The following is a 19864-nucleotide window of genomic DNA, read 5'->3' as shown; positions in this document are numbered from 1 at the left end:
CTAGAGGCATTAATTGATTGTGAGATTCAGTCCAAAAGGGAATTTGGAATTTGAGGAAGACGTGATCTTCATGTGCTGACATGAACGTTCCAAATTTCACGTGTCACATACTCATTTGGTTAAACATATTCCATCTATGCTGATTAATAGATTACTCATCTCCCCATGTCTACTCACTCGTGACTTCTGCTTTACTGTTTTTTGCAGAAGATAGATGAAGAGAATGAGGCAAACCTGCTAGCAGTCCTCACAGAGACACTGGACAGTCTCCCTGTGGATGAAGACGGATTGCCCTCATTTGATGCACTGACAGATGGAGATGTGACCACTGAGAATGAGGCTAGTCCTTCCTCCATGCCTGACGGCACCCCTCCACCTCAGGAGGCAGAAGAGCCGTCTCTAGTAAGAACCCTTCCTACTGTTTAGCAGGAATTGGAGTTGCCTCTGGCTGCCCGCTGCATGGCTGTGAGGTAGTCACAATAGGTTTGGATTTTGCATTTAGACGGATGCCGAAATAATCCCTAAGCACACTCAGAGCTGCAAATTCTGTGATTCTGTGTTGAAAAATGTTGATAATACAGTCCTCATGTGGTCTTACTGCAGATTTTTAAAACTACCTTTGGCTATTTATTTGTAGGTTTTTATACTGAAATCTTTTCTTTTAAGATATATCATGAACATGTTTGTGAATTTGAAATAGATGCATAATTTTGAATGGTTGCATAGTATTTTCTTATTTGGAGATAAACTAATTTATTAAGCAGTCCCTTATTGTTGGATATTTAGTCTTTTTTCTGTTTTTTTCCATGATCATAAATTGTATGATAATTGATGTATTTGTAGTTTTATTCTCATGCAGATTATTTTAGAAATAGAAGGTAGATCAATGAGTATGCAATATTCTAAGGCTTTGGATTCGTAATTCTTATGAAGATTGAAAAATAATAGCACATTTGCAACCTAAGTTACCTAAATTTATGGTAGGCAATGAAGAGTGGATTTGTTGGCAATGAAAGTGAATTTTCTTTTCAGTGCAGTGCTCGACCAGGATTTTATTAGTTCTAAGACACAGTTTACCTTCTCAGCTATCATAGCCATTTGTCATTTGCTGTAAATCTGATGTAAGAGCACCCAATCTAAATTATGGAATGCCGTCCTGCAAACTTTAATAATGTGCTTCAGCCTGCCATTTAGGTGTTGTTTCTCTCTCATCTCTAAGTTTTTATATGTCAAAGCATTCCACATAAACCTATGGAGACCCTACTTATATTCCTTTGCACTTTGAGATTTCTGGTCCAGAGAACATCATAAGCAATGGTAACATATGTATTCCCCAATTTTTCCATGCAGCAGTGTCATTGGCTTTGCTGCCTAGGACTCTGATTTCTTTACATGGAGACCCAATGATTTTCATCCACACGATGGTTTCAACTGGGAGGGGTTGTTGACTCAGAGTCATACTAAATGTCCCAGCTGGGAGGTCCTGGGAGGCCAGTGAGTCGAATGAAGAGACAAAGATCAAGAGAGAGGAAATGCTTATCCCAAATATTATTTGAATCAGTAGTGTTTTATACTTGCTTGTGAAACATGATTCAAAGAATCACAGAATCTTTCATTTATTGCCCCTTGATTCATCTGGGCTATTGAGGGGAAAATGTAACCAACCCTGCCCCCACCCGCCCCGCCACTTCCCTGGTCTTCATTTAGCGAAGCAGCTTTTCTCACCTCGTAGGTATTTGGAAAACTTTTTAGGAAGATTCTTTTGGCTTATTTTATCTAGAAGAAAAATTAAGGTAGAAACTACTAAGTCTCATGTAGGAGAAGGTAACACTTTCACAGTTGGTAGTGTAATGCCAAACTTTTTCTTATTTTTAAAAAATGTTTCCTTCAGCGCTATTGTGCTAAGATGTGCTGTGATTAGAGTGAATTCACTTTTGTAATTATAATTAATTAATGTTAAGTTTAAAATGTCAGTAACTTATTCTAATGCTGAAAAGATGCCTAACTCTTCTTGCTTTCCCTCTTCCTTGATATGTTTCTAGCTTAAGAAGCTCTTACTGGCACCAGCCAACACTCAGCTAAGTTATAATGAATGCAGTGGTCTCAGTACCCAGAACCATGCGAACCATAACCACAGGATCAGAACAAACCCTGCACTTGTTAAGGTACAAATGTAAAGTTTTTTTTTTTTTTTTTTTTTTTAATACAGGAGGGGTGGTAACAAGGGATTTTTGCTTAAAGCTATAAAGTAAACAATGGGTTTCTATGTATTAATTCAGCTGGAATCCTGAATCATCATTAGCTTCATAATGATGAAACAGATTATGAAATGGGTTTCCAAAAGCAATACTCTAGCTGTTTGAAACTAGGAAGAGTTCATCAACGCTTTGTCTTTGGACGATTGAAATGAAAGTTCTACCGTCTGTTACTTCTTGCCTACTTTATTAATACACAGAGCAGTGTGGGCTACAATAAAATTTGCTGATAGGCTGGTATCATTCTATGAGTGACTTTAAGATGCTGGATTGCCATTTTGCCAGCTGTCTAACCTGAGAAAGATTGCTCTGGAATCATTGCAAAAGATCTATCTCTGCCATTAATTGGATGGAATGCTGGCAGTGACATAATTCGGTTAGCGGGCTGTATTAAACAATGTTTGTCTTGCCATTCACTGTGAGTGAAAACGGAACGTTAAGGGGTACTTAAGAGAATTGTGAATACCGGGCTCTGGCAATCACTGGCAAATTAAGGTTTAAACCGGCTTTTCTTTTCTTTTTTTTTTTATTCACAGTAAAGGCGCTGTAGGGTCTTGTTAGTTACATGTTGCTGAGTAGGAACATTGAAATGTAGGAGAAATGAAATAAAAAGCTGCATAAATGTCATTTAGGAATTTTAAATGTAATTTTCTTTCCTTGTTCTGCAAACAATTATTCACAGCTCATAGATCTAGTACACTTAGACTGAACACTTCATTGAAAATCTCATCTCTTCAGAAAACCTATATCCATTCTGATAAGGTTCAGTTCACTAATTTCAGCTTTCTATATGCCTTGTTTTTAAGACCGAGAATTCATGGAGCAATAAGGCAAAGAGCATTTGTCAACAGCAAAAGCCACAAAGACGTCCCTGCTCAGAGCTTCTCAAGTATCTGACCACAAATGATGACCCTCCTCACAGCAAACCCACAGAGAACCGGAACAGCAGCAGAGACAAATGCACCTCCAAAAAGAAGGCCCACACGCAATCGCAGTCCCAACATTTACAAGGTAGGCAGCGGGCTGGGACCCAGACACCCAGGGCGAGGGAGGGAGGTCAGGGCAAGCCTGCCCTGGGCTGAGGATACCCAAACTTCGGGCTTCTGTTCCATCAGTGTCTCTTGTGGAAGAGAATTCAGCACTTTACGATAGCTGGGGGAAGAAAATCCTTCCTTGAACACAGGTTGAACGTATCCTATTCAGCTGAGATGCAGCCTAATTCACCATCACCAAAAGGCACCTGACGTGTTAGCTGGGTGGGGAGCGCGGTGGCTGCAGAGAGAATTGCAACCTCAGATGAGGTTTATAGGAGTCTCTGAATTGCTGAGATAACTGAACGTCTCAGCAAGCTGGGCTAGCCAATTCATGAAAGAGCTTTTATTTTTTGCCTTCCAATAATGGGAAAAAAAAAAAAATGAGGCACTGTGATTTGCTGTCTATCCCTTATGAAATAGTAAATAGTATTTATGCAGTCACTTACAGCTATGGTGTGCATTCTTTATTTTAGACTATATGATATACTTGTAAATTTTATTTTGTAAATAAGGTTTGGAAATTCCTGCATATTTTAAAATTTGCTTTCTATTTAAAAAATAAAAAATATATATTGCTTGCATTACACTAAACATCTGGGTTGATTTTTATTGTCCCCATACATTACTAGAAGGCTGATAATTCTGAGGCAGAGCAGGGTGATTTGGGGAAAATCTCTCTTGGCAAAGATAAATTTTTTCTTTCTTCCTTTCTTCCTTCCTTCTTTCCTTCCTTCCTTTCTTTTTCTCTTTCTTTCTTTCTTTCTCTTTCTTTCTTTCTCTTTCTTTCTTTCTTTCTTTCTTTCTTTCTTTCTTTCTTTCTTTCTTTCTTTCTTTCTTTCTTTGTTTCTTCTTTTTCTTTTGTTGTGTCTTCCCTCAAAATAGTCTAATTGTAGAGGCCCAAAGAGAGCCCGTAGAAAGTTGCTGTTGCTTTACAATATTTAACTTCCACGTTATCTGTACCTCTGACTTTGTAGTGGAAGCAGACACGTTCTAAAATAGCAGTTTATAAACATCCACCTCTTTTTTTTTTTTCCTTTTGTTTCCCTAATTCCCCTTCCAGCTGCAGAGTGGTAGCCCCGATCCCTGTTTTGAACCATGATTATTTCATACAGGTATGCTGTTGCTGCTGCTTTCAATACGTCTTTTCTTTCCCAGTGTTTTGAATTTCCCTCTCTCATCCCTACCTCACCACAAACCCAGGATTTTCATATTCCTTTAATTTTTTAATTGGCTCTCACTTAGGTTTTCCCTGATGGATATCTCAAAATCACTGTCCCTCCCTCTCTGTCAGTTCAGGGAAATATGTTTATCTAAATTGCCATAGTCTCTTAGTTTGCCGCGCCCTGATTGGCCTCTCAGATGCATGCGCTGGAACCGTTTTCTCATTGCTGAACTAGCCGTGCTGTGGGATTCTAGTGGGTGACCTGACGCGAAGTCTGGACTACTCCGCATGTGGTCCTGGTCATATGTTCATTTTCTGGGGCTTAATTTGAAGCCCCAAACTTGCTGGAACTCTGTAGTCAGTGAATCTAGTCCAGCAGCACATGTTTTAAAGTGTTTTTTTTTTTTTTTGTCTTTTTAATTTATTTTTTAATTTTAGTTGGTCCTTTTGGATTTTGAGGGTTTTTTAATTTTGTCAATCCGAGTACCACTAAATATTATTGTAATGTTACAAACCATAACAGTGAAGAACTAAATTGGCCTGTAAATTCTTTAGATAAAACCTGCTGTATGTAGGTTTTTTTGTTTGTTTGTTTTAAGGTATACATCTGTAGTGAGGCATCAAAAGTGTACCAGAACAGAACAAAGCTTGTTAAACAAAAACCTCCACCCCCCCAAAAAAAATTCCTATAGTTACTAAAGGTCTAAAAGAAAATAAACATGTAAACGTGGTTGGCTGTTAACAATAGAAAATAAATGCTGAGTTTCAGGGACTATTTAAATTATTATTCAAAATTTCAATGTAGAAAGTATCAATAACTAAGAGGAATTCCTGAGGTTACTGTATTGAACATGTTGTCATTTTTTTGCACTGAGCTTCTTGTGTGCTCTCTGTACCACTGTGTGTGGGTCAAGTTCTTTACGCTTCCCCAAGGTCTGGACTTTGGCAATTGTGGAGCTCCCATTTATTCATGTATTGACTTGTTTGCTAATGCATTCGTTCATCAAAGATATGACTTTCATGAAAAAGATTCATTCCTGTCCTCAAGGATCTTAGAGTCTCTGGTCTACCAGTGATTGGAACAGCCTGGATTAAACTTCCAGTAAACCAAATCAGAGCTCCTCTAGTGGAAGTTTCTGTGTTCCTCGCCTTGCATTGCCATAGGCCTTACCTGTACCCAACTATCAGACTTTTGGGGATCTTCCTTTTTTGTGTTCCAGATAGCCTACCCTACACCTGCAAAACTGGAATTTCAGTGGCTGGTTTTCCGTGCACATTACTGTGTGACAGAGCACATAGTTCATACCTGGTGATAGTTTGTATAGAGCCTATATTGTGTTATCTTATTAGTTGAGCACCATAGAATTTGGTAAATTTCCTTCACAAGTGTGTTTTTGTGAAAGGCTCATTATATCAGTCTTCCTAAAAAATTAATGTCAAATCAGTTCATTTATTGGTATATCTGAAAAAGCCAATCGATCAATGTACCTAATTTACACAGGACAGCATGAGCTTCATATTCCTGGATGCACAGTGGATAGATGATAAACAATTCGATTGTTTAAAAATGAAATCTAAATCTACAAATTAAATATGTACCTACTATTTGTCCCAGTAAAGTACCTAATTTCAGCCTAATTTGGATGTAAATAATATTTTCACATTTCAAAGGACCTTAATTACTGCTGTTGATTAATTTACTTCAATATCTATTGAATGCAATTCCTTTTGATAATAGAAGAAAGAAAACATCTTCTGGGCCCGACTCTGCCAGTAACTAGTTTTATGACCCTGGAAATATCATTTAGCACCTTAGGTCTCAGGTTTCTCATGCATAAAATAAGAAAGTTTATTCTAAAGACCTTTTTGGTTTCCAGTCCATGATTTTCATTACATAAATGACTACCTCTTGACCTTTTGAAAGTAGTTATTTTAATGAGAAAAAATTGACGAAACCATAGATAAGCATATATATATATATATATATAATATATATATATACACATAACATGTGGATGTATATCCCAAGTATGTTTCTTATCTTGTTTTCCCCTCCTTCTGTTCAAAATACAAGACTGCCAAGGAGAAGCAATTGAAATTTTGGAGTGAGAAGAAGATTCTTACTCCACCCTTCATAATTGGGAAATGCCTCCTGTAGGAGGTAAGATTTAGGAAGCATAAAAAGAAGTGGATAAGTTCTGTTTGCAAGTCTGTAGGTCTCTCAACTGATAAACAGTATTTTTATGTTAGTTGTCTATCAGATTTGGAAATCTGAACCCCTTTTAAACTGTCTGGGTCAGTGTCCACAATTTTCCATAATCTCTCAATTTTCAGTGAATAGAATAGTTGAGTGAGCTCTGGCCTCATAGAAATAACCTATTCTCAGGGCTAGATATAAAATTATACATTTTAGGAGAAAAATCAACTGAATATTCATAACGTTCTGTCGTCGTGTAGTTACTCTGCTGTTTTCTTGCCTAAACAAACCGTGTACTATATTCCAAATTAAAATAGAAAACATTATTTCTCTCTGATGGTCTGATGCAAATTTTGGATCCTTAACAGTGCTGCTACATTTGGGGGAAAATTTTGTTTTCGTATGTATTTTCAAATGATAGTTTACTGATGCAAATGTTGTTTGTAATTTGTTTTAGCATAATGGACTGTTATCTGACTTTGATCCAATATTCAGAGATTTCCTTACTTTAGTTTTCCAGTTTCCAGTTTCCAACTTGACTGTTATAGAAAGAAAACAAATCTGAAAAGCACTCAATATTTCATAATTAGTTTCCTTTTTTTTTCCTTTAGCCAAACCAACAGCTTTATCTCTTCCTCTGACCCCAGAGTCACCAAAGTAAGTATTAAGAAATGTAACCATTTTCAGAAAGGGAAGGGGATTCTAGTACATTTGGCTACAGCAACTCCATTTCAGTTTGTTTTTATAAATGTGCCATATCTTCCAGTGACCCCAAGGGTTCCCCATTTGAGAACAAGACTATTGAACGAACCTTAAGTGTGGAACTCTCTGGAACTGCAGGTAAGCCTTACATTGCACTCGGACCTTTTTGTGTGGGTGAGTGTGTATGTGAAATATATATTAGAGTCTATTCTCTATGTGATGAATGAAATCAACAAAGAATACAAACAGTATTGGATACAAAGTGATCCAGAAATACTTTCAGTTGTTTATTTTTTTGAGGAGACATTTATTGTGTGTCAGACCTGGGCCAGACCCTCTGATGTATCTTATTGATTTGGGTCCACAAAGAAACCTTTTTCGGATTAAGACACTAAAACTTGAGCAGGAGGAGAAATTAACATTTATTCGTCTTTTACTCAATAAATATGCCAAGTGTGTAAGTGGTTTTGGCTAATTTCATAATGACCTCATGAAGATGGTGGTAGTATTTTTCATTTTTAAGTTGAGAAAATAAGGTTCAGAGATGTTAAGTAACTTGCCCAAGATCACAGAGCTAGAAAGCAAAGAGCAAAGCCTTGAACTCAGGTCTACTAATTATCAATGCTTCACTTGAAATATTTTCTTACACTCTATTATACTCAACAGTATAATGCTCTCCTATATATGTTACTGTTTTTATATCTTTTCAGTAAAGGAGAAAAATGAAAATATGTCCATTCAACAAAACAAAATGTTCTTACATATTTTAAACAAGAGCAATTTCCATCACCATTTGGACTTCTGAATTTATTTGGCCAGTCTTACTTCACATTCTGAAGAGGAAGAAGCTTTAAAAACTTGAACTAACCCCTGAGAAACTTACAAATCCAAAGAGTTCCTAGGCAGACTTCTGAGTTGGTTGCAAATGGTACCTTTGCAGTAAGTGCTTAGGTTTAGGTACTTGAACCTCACCAGAAAGTGGATCTGAGGATGTCTGAACAAGGAGTTCCTAGGCTCTGGCCATTGCTGATAAGGGTAAAGGAACAGTAAGTTAAACAAGATGCTTTCAACCAGAACTATGGTGCCTACACGCACCGTGGTCATTGTCACTAAGTTTAATTTCACACTTTGAGTTTGCTAAATTACCTCCTTGTGAAAGGTCTGTGCATGATTGCATGATTTGGTCAAGCAGTAGAGCAGTTAATTTCATAGTATTTATATATATTTTATGTGTGTGTATACAAGTATAAATATATCGTTAGACAGTACATACATATACACACATGTATTCGCACATAGAGCATATACATAAAATCATTTCTTAAATAAACTACAATTACACATGTGATTGTAAGTAACTTTTGTGTGTGTGTGTTATGTGCAGTAGAGGCCTTCTTTTCTGACCAATGATGAGTATTTGGTGGGTTTATCTAAAAAGTTGACTGAAGTATACACAGTTTAATCATTTTACTTTTGCGTAAAACATACGAATTATAAAATTCAAATATAGAATTTTCGGTATAAGACAGAGAGACCTCTGCATTGAACTTAAATGTACTGACTGCGGATCCATTCATGTTTCTGGCATGAACTTCACTTAATGAAGGGTCTCAGATGGTATTCATGTTTCATTGCTTGCTTTTCGAAGGAAAGAATTAAGGGTATTTGTGTGGTAGTCTGAGTACAGAATCGCTCTAGATTTTTTAGTATAAATCATAATCATAATTCCTCATGTTTTCCCATACCACCCACCTACAACTAATTTGACAGCCCTTCTTTTAGTAACATACCTTTATTGGGTCTTTTAATAGAAACAACTTCTCTTACTAATATTTCATTCATTTACATAATATTTCATTATCTGACATAATTTTCAGTCACCAGTATAATGGATATTAACAGCTTTGAGAAAATACACTACCTCGGCTGTAGTAACAACCCAGCTGAAAGGAATCTATTAACTAGGAGTGTTCAGGATGCCGTGCATGTAAGTCACTTTGGTTTAGAGAGGATTGAGAAAGCTCTCACTGTATATACCAATACCAAGCTTTCCATTCAAGAAAGATTTTTTATTTTTCTCTGATTATAAATAAGCTTACTATAAAAAATGTCAAAAATACAAACTAGTGGAAAAATTGTGTATAGTTCTGAATTGTTTTCTAGGGACATTTTTACATCCATCATCATTTTGTATATACATAGTTTTGCATTCTGATTTTTCACTTAAACATTTTAATAAGGAAGTTTTATATCATCACAGACCCTTTGTTATCAGGCTTTTCTTAGTGTGCTGTGTAACGTTAGTTTGAGTAGGTACATCAAAATATATCAAAAAAGAATTATACTCTTATTATACATTTAGGTTGTTTTAAAGTGTTACCATTTTGAAATAGCACTGAGTGGAAATCTTTGTTTATAAATTTTTTAAATCTTATTTTTCTCAAAATAAATGGCTAGTAGTTATTAATACGAATATAAAGATATAAATATCTTGGGGGCTTCTGATACTTTTGCCATGTTGCTTTCTGAAAGAAGTCTTTTCATGTATAGTCCTGTTATCACTATCTGGATATATTTGCTTTATTATATCCTTGCTAGCATTGCGTATCTTCATTTTTAAAATGTTTTGCTCATTTATGTGTATAACATATCATTTAAATTGAATTCCTTCTATTCATGAGATTATGGTCTTACAAAAGAACACTATTTTCTTGTCAGAAGTTTTATTATTTTTCTTATCGACCTAATTTTAATAATTTAGTTATACATTTGAAAGGTTAGTAGGTTACACTATTGGGATTTTACAGAAGATACTTTAAAAAAAATACTTAGCATCCTTAAAAATATATACAGTGGATTTACTTCTGTTGGTGAACCAGAATTCATCTTACTAGTTTAAATCCCTTTTTCTTAGTGCTTTGAAAGATTACAGAGTACAATGGAAATCAATTTACCAATGTGTATAACATACTGCTCTACACTTGCAACAGAGTGGGACTTGGGGAACATATAGCAAGCATAAGACATAGATGATATTGTACTCGGCTCATAGTAGGTGCTAAATAAATGTTCTTGTTTTCAAGATGTGGGCTTATAGTCAGTTGGGAAAATAACACATATTGTCCAAGTGGCATGAAGGGGAAATAGTACTTACTATTTATAATGTTTTGCGACTTTCTAAGGAAGATGGGCCCAGAGGTTGTTTTTGCATTTGCTGAAGCATGATGGTAATGAGTGCAGATACAAATTAGACAAGCTGATGTATGGCCAAATTGCATTACATACAAGAAGGGATTTCAAGCTACCGGAAAAGCAAGGGATGAAGAAGAACTTGGAGGCTGTAGAAGGTGGCCAGAAGGAGAAGTTTGAAACCTGCTGGGAGGACAGTATAGGGAGGAGGAGAGGGTTTTTGGATAGAGGTCTTGTGGGTTTGAAATGCTAGACCATGTGTAATGTTCATGACCTCCACCTCCACTAAGCGTCTTCAGTAAAATTTGTTGTGCAGTAGTATTTCGAGGATGTGACAAACAGATTGTGCCTCAAGAGAATCACCAAAGGGAGAAAAGAAGCTATCAAAGGGAACTCTGTAACATGGCTTCAAGTTAGATACCATGATTGTGCAAAAGATTGAAAAGAATTGTAGAGACAGTTCAGGACTGAAGGAAGCATTCAGGCAATACCATTAGGCAGTGAATGACAGAGTTGATCCATGGAAAGGAGTTTGGAGGAAATTGAGCACTCCACTGACTTGGGGAGCCTTAAGGGAGAAAAATATTTGCATCTGATTTCTAGGTGTGTGGGTAGAAAGGAGAGAAGATATTGATGGAGCAGAAGATACTACATTGTAAATTGAAACATAAAATTGCCAGTATTCAACATTTTTTGACATACAAAAAAAAAAAAAGGCAATTTTGTGTGGTACTACCTGTTAAGATACTTTATAAGCTGCAAAGCTCTAAATGAAAGTAGTCTATTATGATTTTTTAAAAAACAGACAGCATAGTTTAGTGAAGTTGTGCAAAACCTTGGTTCTGATATTGAACAAAGCCAAGTTCAAATTCTGGATCTACCCCCATCTAGCTGTACAGCCTTTGGTCAATTTAATTAAATTCTGTAAGATTCAGGAAACTTATGTATCAAATGAAACTGATCACAGTACCTGCATCTCATTGAGTCACTGTGAGGATTAAATGAAATAAAACATGAAAAAGCTTAGTCCAGTGACAGCATGTGTGTTCAATAACTATTAGCTGTTTAATTATTAATTCTATGTTAAATTCATCTCTGGAGGTCATTGTACCTTCCTGCTCATCTTTTCAACTTTTGACTACCTTTACCTGTTTCCTTTTTTGGTCTTAAGACTATCTCCTCTTTGGCACTCATATATGAAGCTATATATTCTTTTTTGTGGTAAAATTCCCCTAATTCCCCATGAAATTGAACATACACTGCTTTTGGCGTGAATGTGAGATTTACCAAATCAAGATAGAAAACTATCCTCTTGGGCATTCATTTTCTCAACAACTGGTACTTCTGCTGTTACTACAAATCCTAGAAGCCAGGTACTCTCTAATAGACATTTCACATATATTATTTTTTGACTCTCTGTCCATTTAATTGTTAAGGAAAAAACTGTATGTTGACTCTAGGTCTGTGGTGGACCCTGGGTTCAAAGCAGATCTGTCTGAGTAGAGATTATGTCTCTTTCCTGAGGCCTGAATTTTAAAGATAGTAGTGGACATCTGTTGTGTTAAATAGGTTTTATTTCACTTGCCAAGTGTCATTGATTGGTATTGGCTGCCAGAAACATTGTGTTGAGAAGGATTCTAAGGCCAAGTCCGTACTCAGTGGGAATGTCACCGTCAATTAGTAACGTCTGCCATCAGTACAGCAGGGGGGGTACACAGGGTGGGAATGGTGTTCAGGTTGTTGATTTGTTGACCTTTGGTGGTACAGGAGTAATGCCTTTAGTTACAACAGAGGACATGGATCAAGCTGTTGCCCAGGACTTTCAGGTGTCTTCTTAGTCTTTACTTTTACCAATTTTGGTGAAATTTTCCAAATGTTTAAGTGCAAATGTAAAGAGTCAACAAAATTCTAAGACCTCCAGAGTCATCCCTCTGCCCCATCTGCAGAGTCTTTGGGAAACAGGAGGGATGAGACAGGAAGTTTGCTTTATTAGGTATCACCAGCTGGTCTGACTTTGTGATTGTCCTAAACTGGCTCATTTTGACTGATAAAAAAAAAAAAAACGCTTCTCTTTTACAGGTGTAAAAACTAATTTGATTTCCAAATAGCTGTTAGTAAAGCAAGATGAGAGAAAAGAGAATGCTCTTTTGGCAGAAGGCATTTAAATCTATTGCATATGGAGATGTTCAGAGTGCTAGACTTTTTGTTTCTGAAATGGGAATGGCAAAGCAGTGTCGGCTGAACAAGATGATGGTTTTAACCACAGGACATGAAGGAATTTGATCAGGGAGCAAAGTGGATGACCCCCCAATTTTAATTTATATATATGTGTATATATATGTGTGTATGTATATATGTATACGTATATAAAAATACATATATATATATAAATGTTTTCATTGTTATTACTATAAAAGTAATAAGAATCACTATAACTATCTTAGAACTACTTAGGAAAATGAGAACAAACTCATCAGCAACCTCATCATCCTAACGCATGAGGTCTTAGCAATGTTTTCCTCCATCGATATGTACATTTTCCCCACGGTTTTCATGATGGTGGACTTCTGATTTGGTATCATTCGTTTTTCACTTAACGTTTTCCTGTGGTTTAAATCAACAGTTATTCAAATTGCACGTCAGCAGACGTCCACTTAAAAAACTCCACTCGTTAACCCTTCGGTGAGTAATTTCTTATTCTTTTACATGGAGTTTCATATCGTCGTTTTTGGACTTCCACTTAGAAGCTGATTTTGCTGGATGGAACACTGACAAACAGCATAAATTTTCTCTACCCTTTTGGTATAGACGTCTTTTGTATGTGACCTCTCTGTGGGGACATAGAGCAAAGCAAAATATGAGCAGTAGTTGGTAGTTTTAAAGGAAAGCCACAGTGACGGACAACTAGGAGGTGATTTTGACAGATCATATAATCCATCCCTGTGGCTGAAGAAGCCAAGAATGGGAGACCCAACAAATTCTCTTTACGGCCCATTCCAATGTCTGGCAACTCGTCCTGGCAGGAATTTCTTCCGTATTTCAAGTATATCCCTCATTCTGTATTTTTAATCTCATTCTTCTTGACTCAATGTCTGAAAAGCACCTCAGTTTTCTTTTCTGGAAATGGCACTATCCAATCTCTACCAAGCCAAACATAGCAAAGCAATTTTCTCTCCCACATCAACTTCAGGGGTTTGGTGGGAGACCCCTGGAAAGCCAGACTCCTCCCTCCCTCACCCCGACCCCCTCTCCTGCCCCAGCTCTGTGGGAAAGTGCCCGAGGGCCAATGAATAACAACTTGGTCTTCCCCGAGCAAGAGTTGGGGCATTAGACACACGCCATAGGAATGTTCTGCAGCTTTTCTGTAAGGCCTCAGGGGTGATATAGGAAATCCTGAGAAAAGCAGGAAAGGCAGGGGCTCCATCAGTCAGAGTGGACATGCCAGCCTGGGTACCAGAGCCAGGGGTGGGAGGCCCTTCTGTGTCAGGGGTTAACACTTCGGTTGCTGGCTTTTGTGGAGATCCAGGGAGATCTGGGGAAATTAGGGGTGAAGAGGGAGCCCTGGAGGAGTTTTTATCAACAAAATATTTTAACAACTGTAGCAGTAACAGTTCATACCGATTGAGAATCAGTCCTTCCCATGCGCCCTTGACACCCACTCCAAGTTCTTGAGGCCAAAAAATGTGTGAGTAGAACTCAAGTCACACACCTCTCTTTGCGCAGTCCTGCTTCTTCGGTGAGTTGTTAATTAGAAAATCATCTCCTCATTGTCTTTGCTTGAGAAATCTTTGAACTGGCATGTGACAGAAGAAAAACCCCACTGTCAAAACTCCAAAGCGAGTCACAGATTTAGCAGGAGGTTGTGTCAAATGTAAACTGTAAAAGTGTGTAAACTATTAAAAAAGAAAGCTTGCTGCAGTCATTGGCTGGATGGCGGAGCACAGAATACAGAGCAGAGGACTCACCATTCATCAGAGGTGTTCAATTAAACAACCAGCCTCCCCGAAAGAGAGCTCCTCAAAGGAGGTCGTTTTATAGCACATAATGAAACACAAAACCAAACCAAACTTGTCTCTGACTTTTTTTTTTTTAAAAGGCTGTTTAAAAAGATAACTAGAGAGTGTGGACCACTTCCCCCAGATTTGCTGTGCAGAAGTACATAAGTGTGAGTGATGTAGAGGTACTTGTTTATTATAGAGCACATTTCAATGCAGTAATCATAAATATTGCTAAGGTTGTGCTCTGTTGAAATATGACCTACATACTCTTGATTGTTTGTGTTACGTGATTTGTCTGACACCCATTACATTCTGGGTAATAGCAGCCATTTGTTGCTCTGCACAGCAGGCTCTTTTGACAAAAGAAAATAGGCAGCAATAAAAAAGCTATAGTCTGAATTACATTCTGCACAGTGCTGCACTGCTGAGAGTTTGTGCAAGTGTGTTAACAATGTTCTGAACTGCCTCTTGTCAGCCTTCAGCCTGTAATGGCCATCTGTCCTCACATAAATCTGTCAAAACCTGCTAAGTTCAAGAGAGAGCATGGAATATACCTTGTACTGTCAACACCAAAATGTACACATTCCCCAGAAAATCAACACACAGGAAATAATCCAGAGGTTACGGGAGGCGTGAGCACTGTTGATTTAGCTTGTGGGATGAGATTGAGAGTCCCGCGATTAGCGGGAAGACGACAAAGGTAGTGGCGCTGAGGAATTGAGTATCGACTGCCCTCCTGCCGCAGGGGAAATCGCTCTGGGTGGGGAAGTGGGGTTAGAGAAATATAATTAGTTCAGGGGCAGCAAAGGGTTCCCTGTCCCATCCACAGCTCCTCAAAGTTGGACATCACGTTAAAAGAAAAGAAAAAAAAGCTTCTCACACTTTTGTTTGGCTTTGTTTTGTTTTGCTCTGGATCTCAGCTCTATCTGGAAATAGATTTTCAGTGAGGCACCGGTGACAAGAAATGATCATTAAGATGTCTCAGTCTTGCTCCGGGGTATTCTCCTCGGATTAAAGAAATTTCAGTAAACAGTAAAACGGTTAGGGAATGATCTGAATTACGTTTCCCTGCCCACCGACTCACTAATCCTAAAAGAACTTCCACATACTAAGCAAGTATTATTTATTTGTTTTGAGTAGTGTCACCCGAAATGTATACCCCTGATGCTTTCACTCACAGGGTATATCTGGTTATCTCAGGGTGTTTCTATAAGTTTTAAGCAGATACAGGAGAAAATGTACCTTCTACAGATTTTAAAGAATGATCTCTTTATGACGTCCTGGGGACTGAATTCCTGAAATGCCGCCATTTGGTGGAGTATTCAGCACATAGTAGGTGATCCGTGAATGTCTATTTAATTGCCACAGGCCATCTAAAATGAAAAGGAAGTAAAAGGCTTTGTTTTTAACTCCAAGAAACTACAGTCATGTGTTGGCGCTCCCAAGAGCAACTTGAGAATCGGTTATTTAAGCGGTAATGAGCTTAGGTACTAGGACAAGGGTTTCAAATGTGCAAGACGAAAAAGAATTTCTATATTTAAAATCCCTAGATAGCTGAGCTATTTTTAGAACTAGTCTCTCTTTAATAGTGGCCTAATTTGGTGTTTCTGAAGTTTAGGGTTTCTTTTTATAAGTCTAGAATGTCAGTCAAAATACATCTACCTGCGATCAAGGGAGGGTACCACATAGACACGACGGGACAGTGGCTCTCCATAAGTGGTCTCTGAACTGTGTCATTAAAAATATTTGACCAGCTTCCCAAGCGATCCTTGGGCCACTGAAATGGGACACCTATGAGTAAAGGAGGATCTAGAAAAATAAAAACGAGGGAAACATTTTGCGAAAATAAGCCCAAGCAACATTCCACTGAGAGCTTCTCATCTGTTTGGAGAGACAAGATATAATTCACATTCAAAAAGAGATAAGCATGAAAATATAGCAATATCTGATAAGTGAGTGATCCTGGCAGTAAATTATTGGAAAAATAAAAATTACCCCAATTCAGAGTATCATGAAAAGATTTATGAAGTTGTATTTGAGGATGTTGAATGTCATTTCCCCCAGTGCAAGGGCTATGTCATTTGGAATATTTGACTGTTCTTTACTCAGCAAAGAGAGATTATTCATCATTATTTCTTTGAGCACCTTACCTTCCTGTGAGACATCTTTGAGATCTTGTCATTTCCTTGCTGGGAATTGGTATCTTTAAATTTGTTGTAGTGGTAATTGAAGGTAGCATGTGCTAGAAATCAGTGTGTGTGAATGTGAAAGCGTAAAAAGTAGAAGAAACGAGAGAGACAGACAGACAGAAAGATAGGGAAAGAAAGAAAGAGAGAAAAGGAAGAGGAGGAGGAGATGGAGGAGCAGGAGGCGAAGGAAGAAGATATGGCGGAGGGGGAGGAGGAGGGAAAATTAGCCACATAGGAATTTCTTAGCTTGAGTAAAATATATACTCATCTGTGAAAGAGGCAACACAAGGAGTGTGGCTTCAAGGACACAGATGATTCATTCATTAATGTCACCTCCCTATTCTCTTCAAGCAAAGAGTGGGGGACAGGCATACAGTAGGCTGCTAATAAAGGGAAGCTTCCCTGAGACTCAGATGTGTCACAAAGAGAGAGCCGGGTCTGCTTCTCTTTGGGTTTGCATTTCCCTGTCTTTCTGAACTTTTCTGGGATAGATTTCCAAAGTCAAACCTCTTTGCATTTTTGTACATTTCCTTCCCTTCTTTAGGGAGAATTAGCTATGTGTAAGAAAAATCACCAAATATTGCAGCAAAATATTTCATCTTAAGGAAAATATTAATTTCTTCTACCTCTTTATTGTAAAGTAGGGGAGAGAGGCAGTGTCTTCCTGTTCATACCAAAACTTCATCTTCTGTGACCTACTTGGTTATGTGTATGTGTATATATATATATATATATACACATACACATATACATTTTTTTCCAGCAAGGTGGAATTTTCCTTGAAACATGCAGTTGCCTTAAGTCTAACCCCAGGCTTCTTAGCAAACTTAAGTTCTTTTTTGCTGAATAGCATTCACCCATCCTCCTAAATGAAAAGTGTATTGTAAACTAAAATGTTCCCTTGTGAGCATAAAGTCATTTGAACTCCAGCCCACCCTTCTTCAAAGTTCCGTCAACTCTGGAGCTTTTCCGCAAGTCTTCTTCCTCGGCCTAAAGGGCTGAGGAGCACTTACTCAGGCGTGAAACTGAACAGAGGCAACCAGCCTTCACACACTCGCCCACAATGACTTTTGATGGAATTTTCTGCCCTCTGTAGAAAAGCACGAAAGGCAACAACCGACAGATTTCCCCCCTTCTTCCTTTCTTTTTTTCATTTTTTTAATTAGCTGCCGAAGCTTGGATGCGTTTCCATCCTTCAGCCTCGTAACCCGCCCCGATGCAGGGCTCTAAATAAAATGATCTGCTGGCACTGCAATATTTAGTGTTACTGTTCACTTAGGTTTCTGTTGCAGAACCATATTTTAGACAGAATGTATTAGTTATGCTTACAAGAATGTATTATACCTACATTAGCCACGGTTTACTAAGTTAATGAACTGTGGAGACAAAGAATCATTGCCGTCAGCTTGCAGAGTTGTCTGGAACCCTGCATTAGCCAGCTGTATTTTACTGAGCTTACTTTGATGTTGCCTGTGTCATTCCCACCCTACCTCACATTTGCCGTCATCCCATTTTTTTTTTTTTGAAAGTTGCCTAATTCTTTGGCTCTGTGGGTAGATACCCTTGATTGTACAAAAAGCGTGACCCACCTGCATCCTCCCCAGCATTCTTTGCAGACAAATGCTACCAACCCTCTTCTGTGTTTTCCCTGAGTCCCACCGCGTTAATTTTCCATAACGCAGACTGTGAGGTGCCCTCGTCAATCTGAGCTTTGGTAACGCCTGGTGGTGGTGCGTTGATGTTTCCTGGAAAGCAGGATCCATTCGCATCGGCGTGTGAAATACAAAATATCATGGCTTTCACCGCAGCCTCGCATTGTAGATCCATCTTTTCTTGGTGACAGAGGCTTCAGGGGACAGAGTCACTTTTTCAGATCTTATCATGAATTTAGTTAGCTTCCTCCCTTTTCACTGAGTTTTAACCATTGTCTGAAATCTTGGAAAAGTTAGGAAAACGTATCTTGGCATTTAACAACATATCTCTGTCTCTTTTCTCTCTCTCTCCCCCCTCCCCCCCTTTTATTCTTTTATTATCTTAGGCCTAACGCCACCCACAACTCCTCCTCATAAAGCCAACCAAGATAACCCTTTTAGGGCTTCCCCAAAGCTGAAGCCCTCTTGCAAGACTGTGGTACCTCCGCCATCAAAGAAGGCCCGGTACAGCGAGTCTTCTGGTACCCAAGGCAATAACTCCACCAAGAAAGGGCCCGAGCAGTCTGAGCTGTACGCACAGCTCAGCAAGACCTCCGTGCTCACCAGTGGACACGAGGAAAGGAAGGCTAAGCGGCCCAGTCTACGGCTGTTTGGTGACCATGACTATTGTCAGTCAATTAATTCCAAAACCGAAATACTCATTAATCTGTCACAGGAGCTCCACGACTCCAGACAACCAGACGATAGAGATGCCTCCTCCGACTGGCAGGGGCAGATGCGCGCTTCCACAGATTCAGACCAGTGCTGCCTGAGGGAGACCTCGGAGGTGAGCAGGCGGGTCTCTCCCGGCAGCATCAGGAAACAGCTCCAAGACCAGGAAATCCGAGCTGAGCTGAACAAGCACTTCGGTCATCCCAGTCAAGCTGTTTTTGACGACGAAGCAGACAAGGCCAGTGAACGGAGGGACAGTGGTTTCAGTAACGAACAATTCTCCAAACTACCTATGTTTATAAGTTCAGGACTCGCCATGGATGGCCTGTTTGATGGCAGTGAAGATGAAAGTGACAAACTGAACTCCCCTGGGGACGGCACGCAGTCCTACTCGTTGTTCAACGTGTCGCCTTCTTGTTCATCTTTCAACTCTCCGTGTAGAGATTCCGTGTCGCCACCCACATCCCTGTTTGCTCAGGGACCCCAAAGGATGCGCTCTCGTTCAAGGTCCTTTTCTCGACACAGGTCGTGTTCTCGATCACCATATTCCAGGTCACGGTCAAGGTCCCCAGGCAGTAGATCCTCTTCAAGGTAAAACTTGTCAAAACCCACCCAAAGCCTAAGGCATCCCCAGGAAGTGAAAAAGCAAAAACTAAACCAAAAAAAACCAAAAAACGCATTCAGAACCCACAGGCCAGCCCAGCCCCTCACCACTGCGTCCCCAGGGCCACTGGAACCAAGGAGGCTGTTGTTACCCACACACTCCTCCCCATCT

The 19864-nt window shown here is 38.8% G+C and overlaps 1 protein-coding gene across 1 annotated transcript in view; it reads left to right on the top strand.

The window, feature by feature from the left end:
* Positions 1-207: 207 nt before the first annotated feature.
* PPARGC1A (PPARG coactivator 1 alpha) overlaps positions 208-19864 on the top strand; it is a 38206-nt gene continuing 18549 nt past the window's right edge. The window contains exons 1-6 of the mRNA XM_057726373.1: positions 208-402; positions 2043-2165; positions 3062-3266; positions 7260-7305; positions 7415-7488; positions 18765-19680. Of these exons, the coding sequence (XP_057582356.1) occupies positions 355-402; positions 2043-2165; positions 3062-3266; positions 7260-7305; positions 7415-7488; positions 18765-19680 (1412 nt within the window). The 5' untranslated portion in view covers positions 208-354. The remainder of the gene's footprint in view (positions 403-2042; positions 2166-3061; positions 3267-7259; positions 7306-7414; positions 7489-18764; positions 19681-19864) is intronic.

Source organism: Hippopotamus amphibius, chromosome 3 (assembly GCF_030028045.1).
Source record: "Hippopotamus amphibius kiboko isolate mHipAmp2 chromosome 3, mHipAmp2.hap2, whole genome shotgun sequence".
NCBI classification, from domain to species: domain Eukaryota; kingdom Metazoa; phylum Chordata; class Mammalia; order Artiodactyla; family Hippopotamidae; genus Hippopotamus; species Hippopotamus amphibius.
The sequence above is the reverse complement of the archived record's forward strand: the minus strand, read 5'-3'. Positions and strand labels throughout refer to the sequence as shown.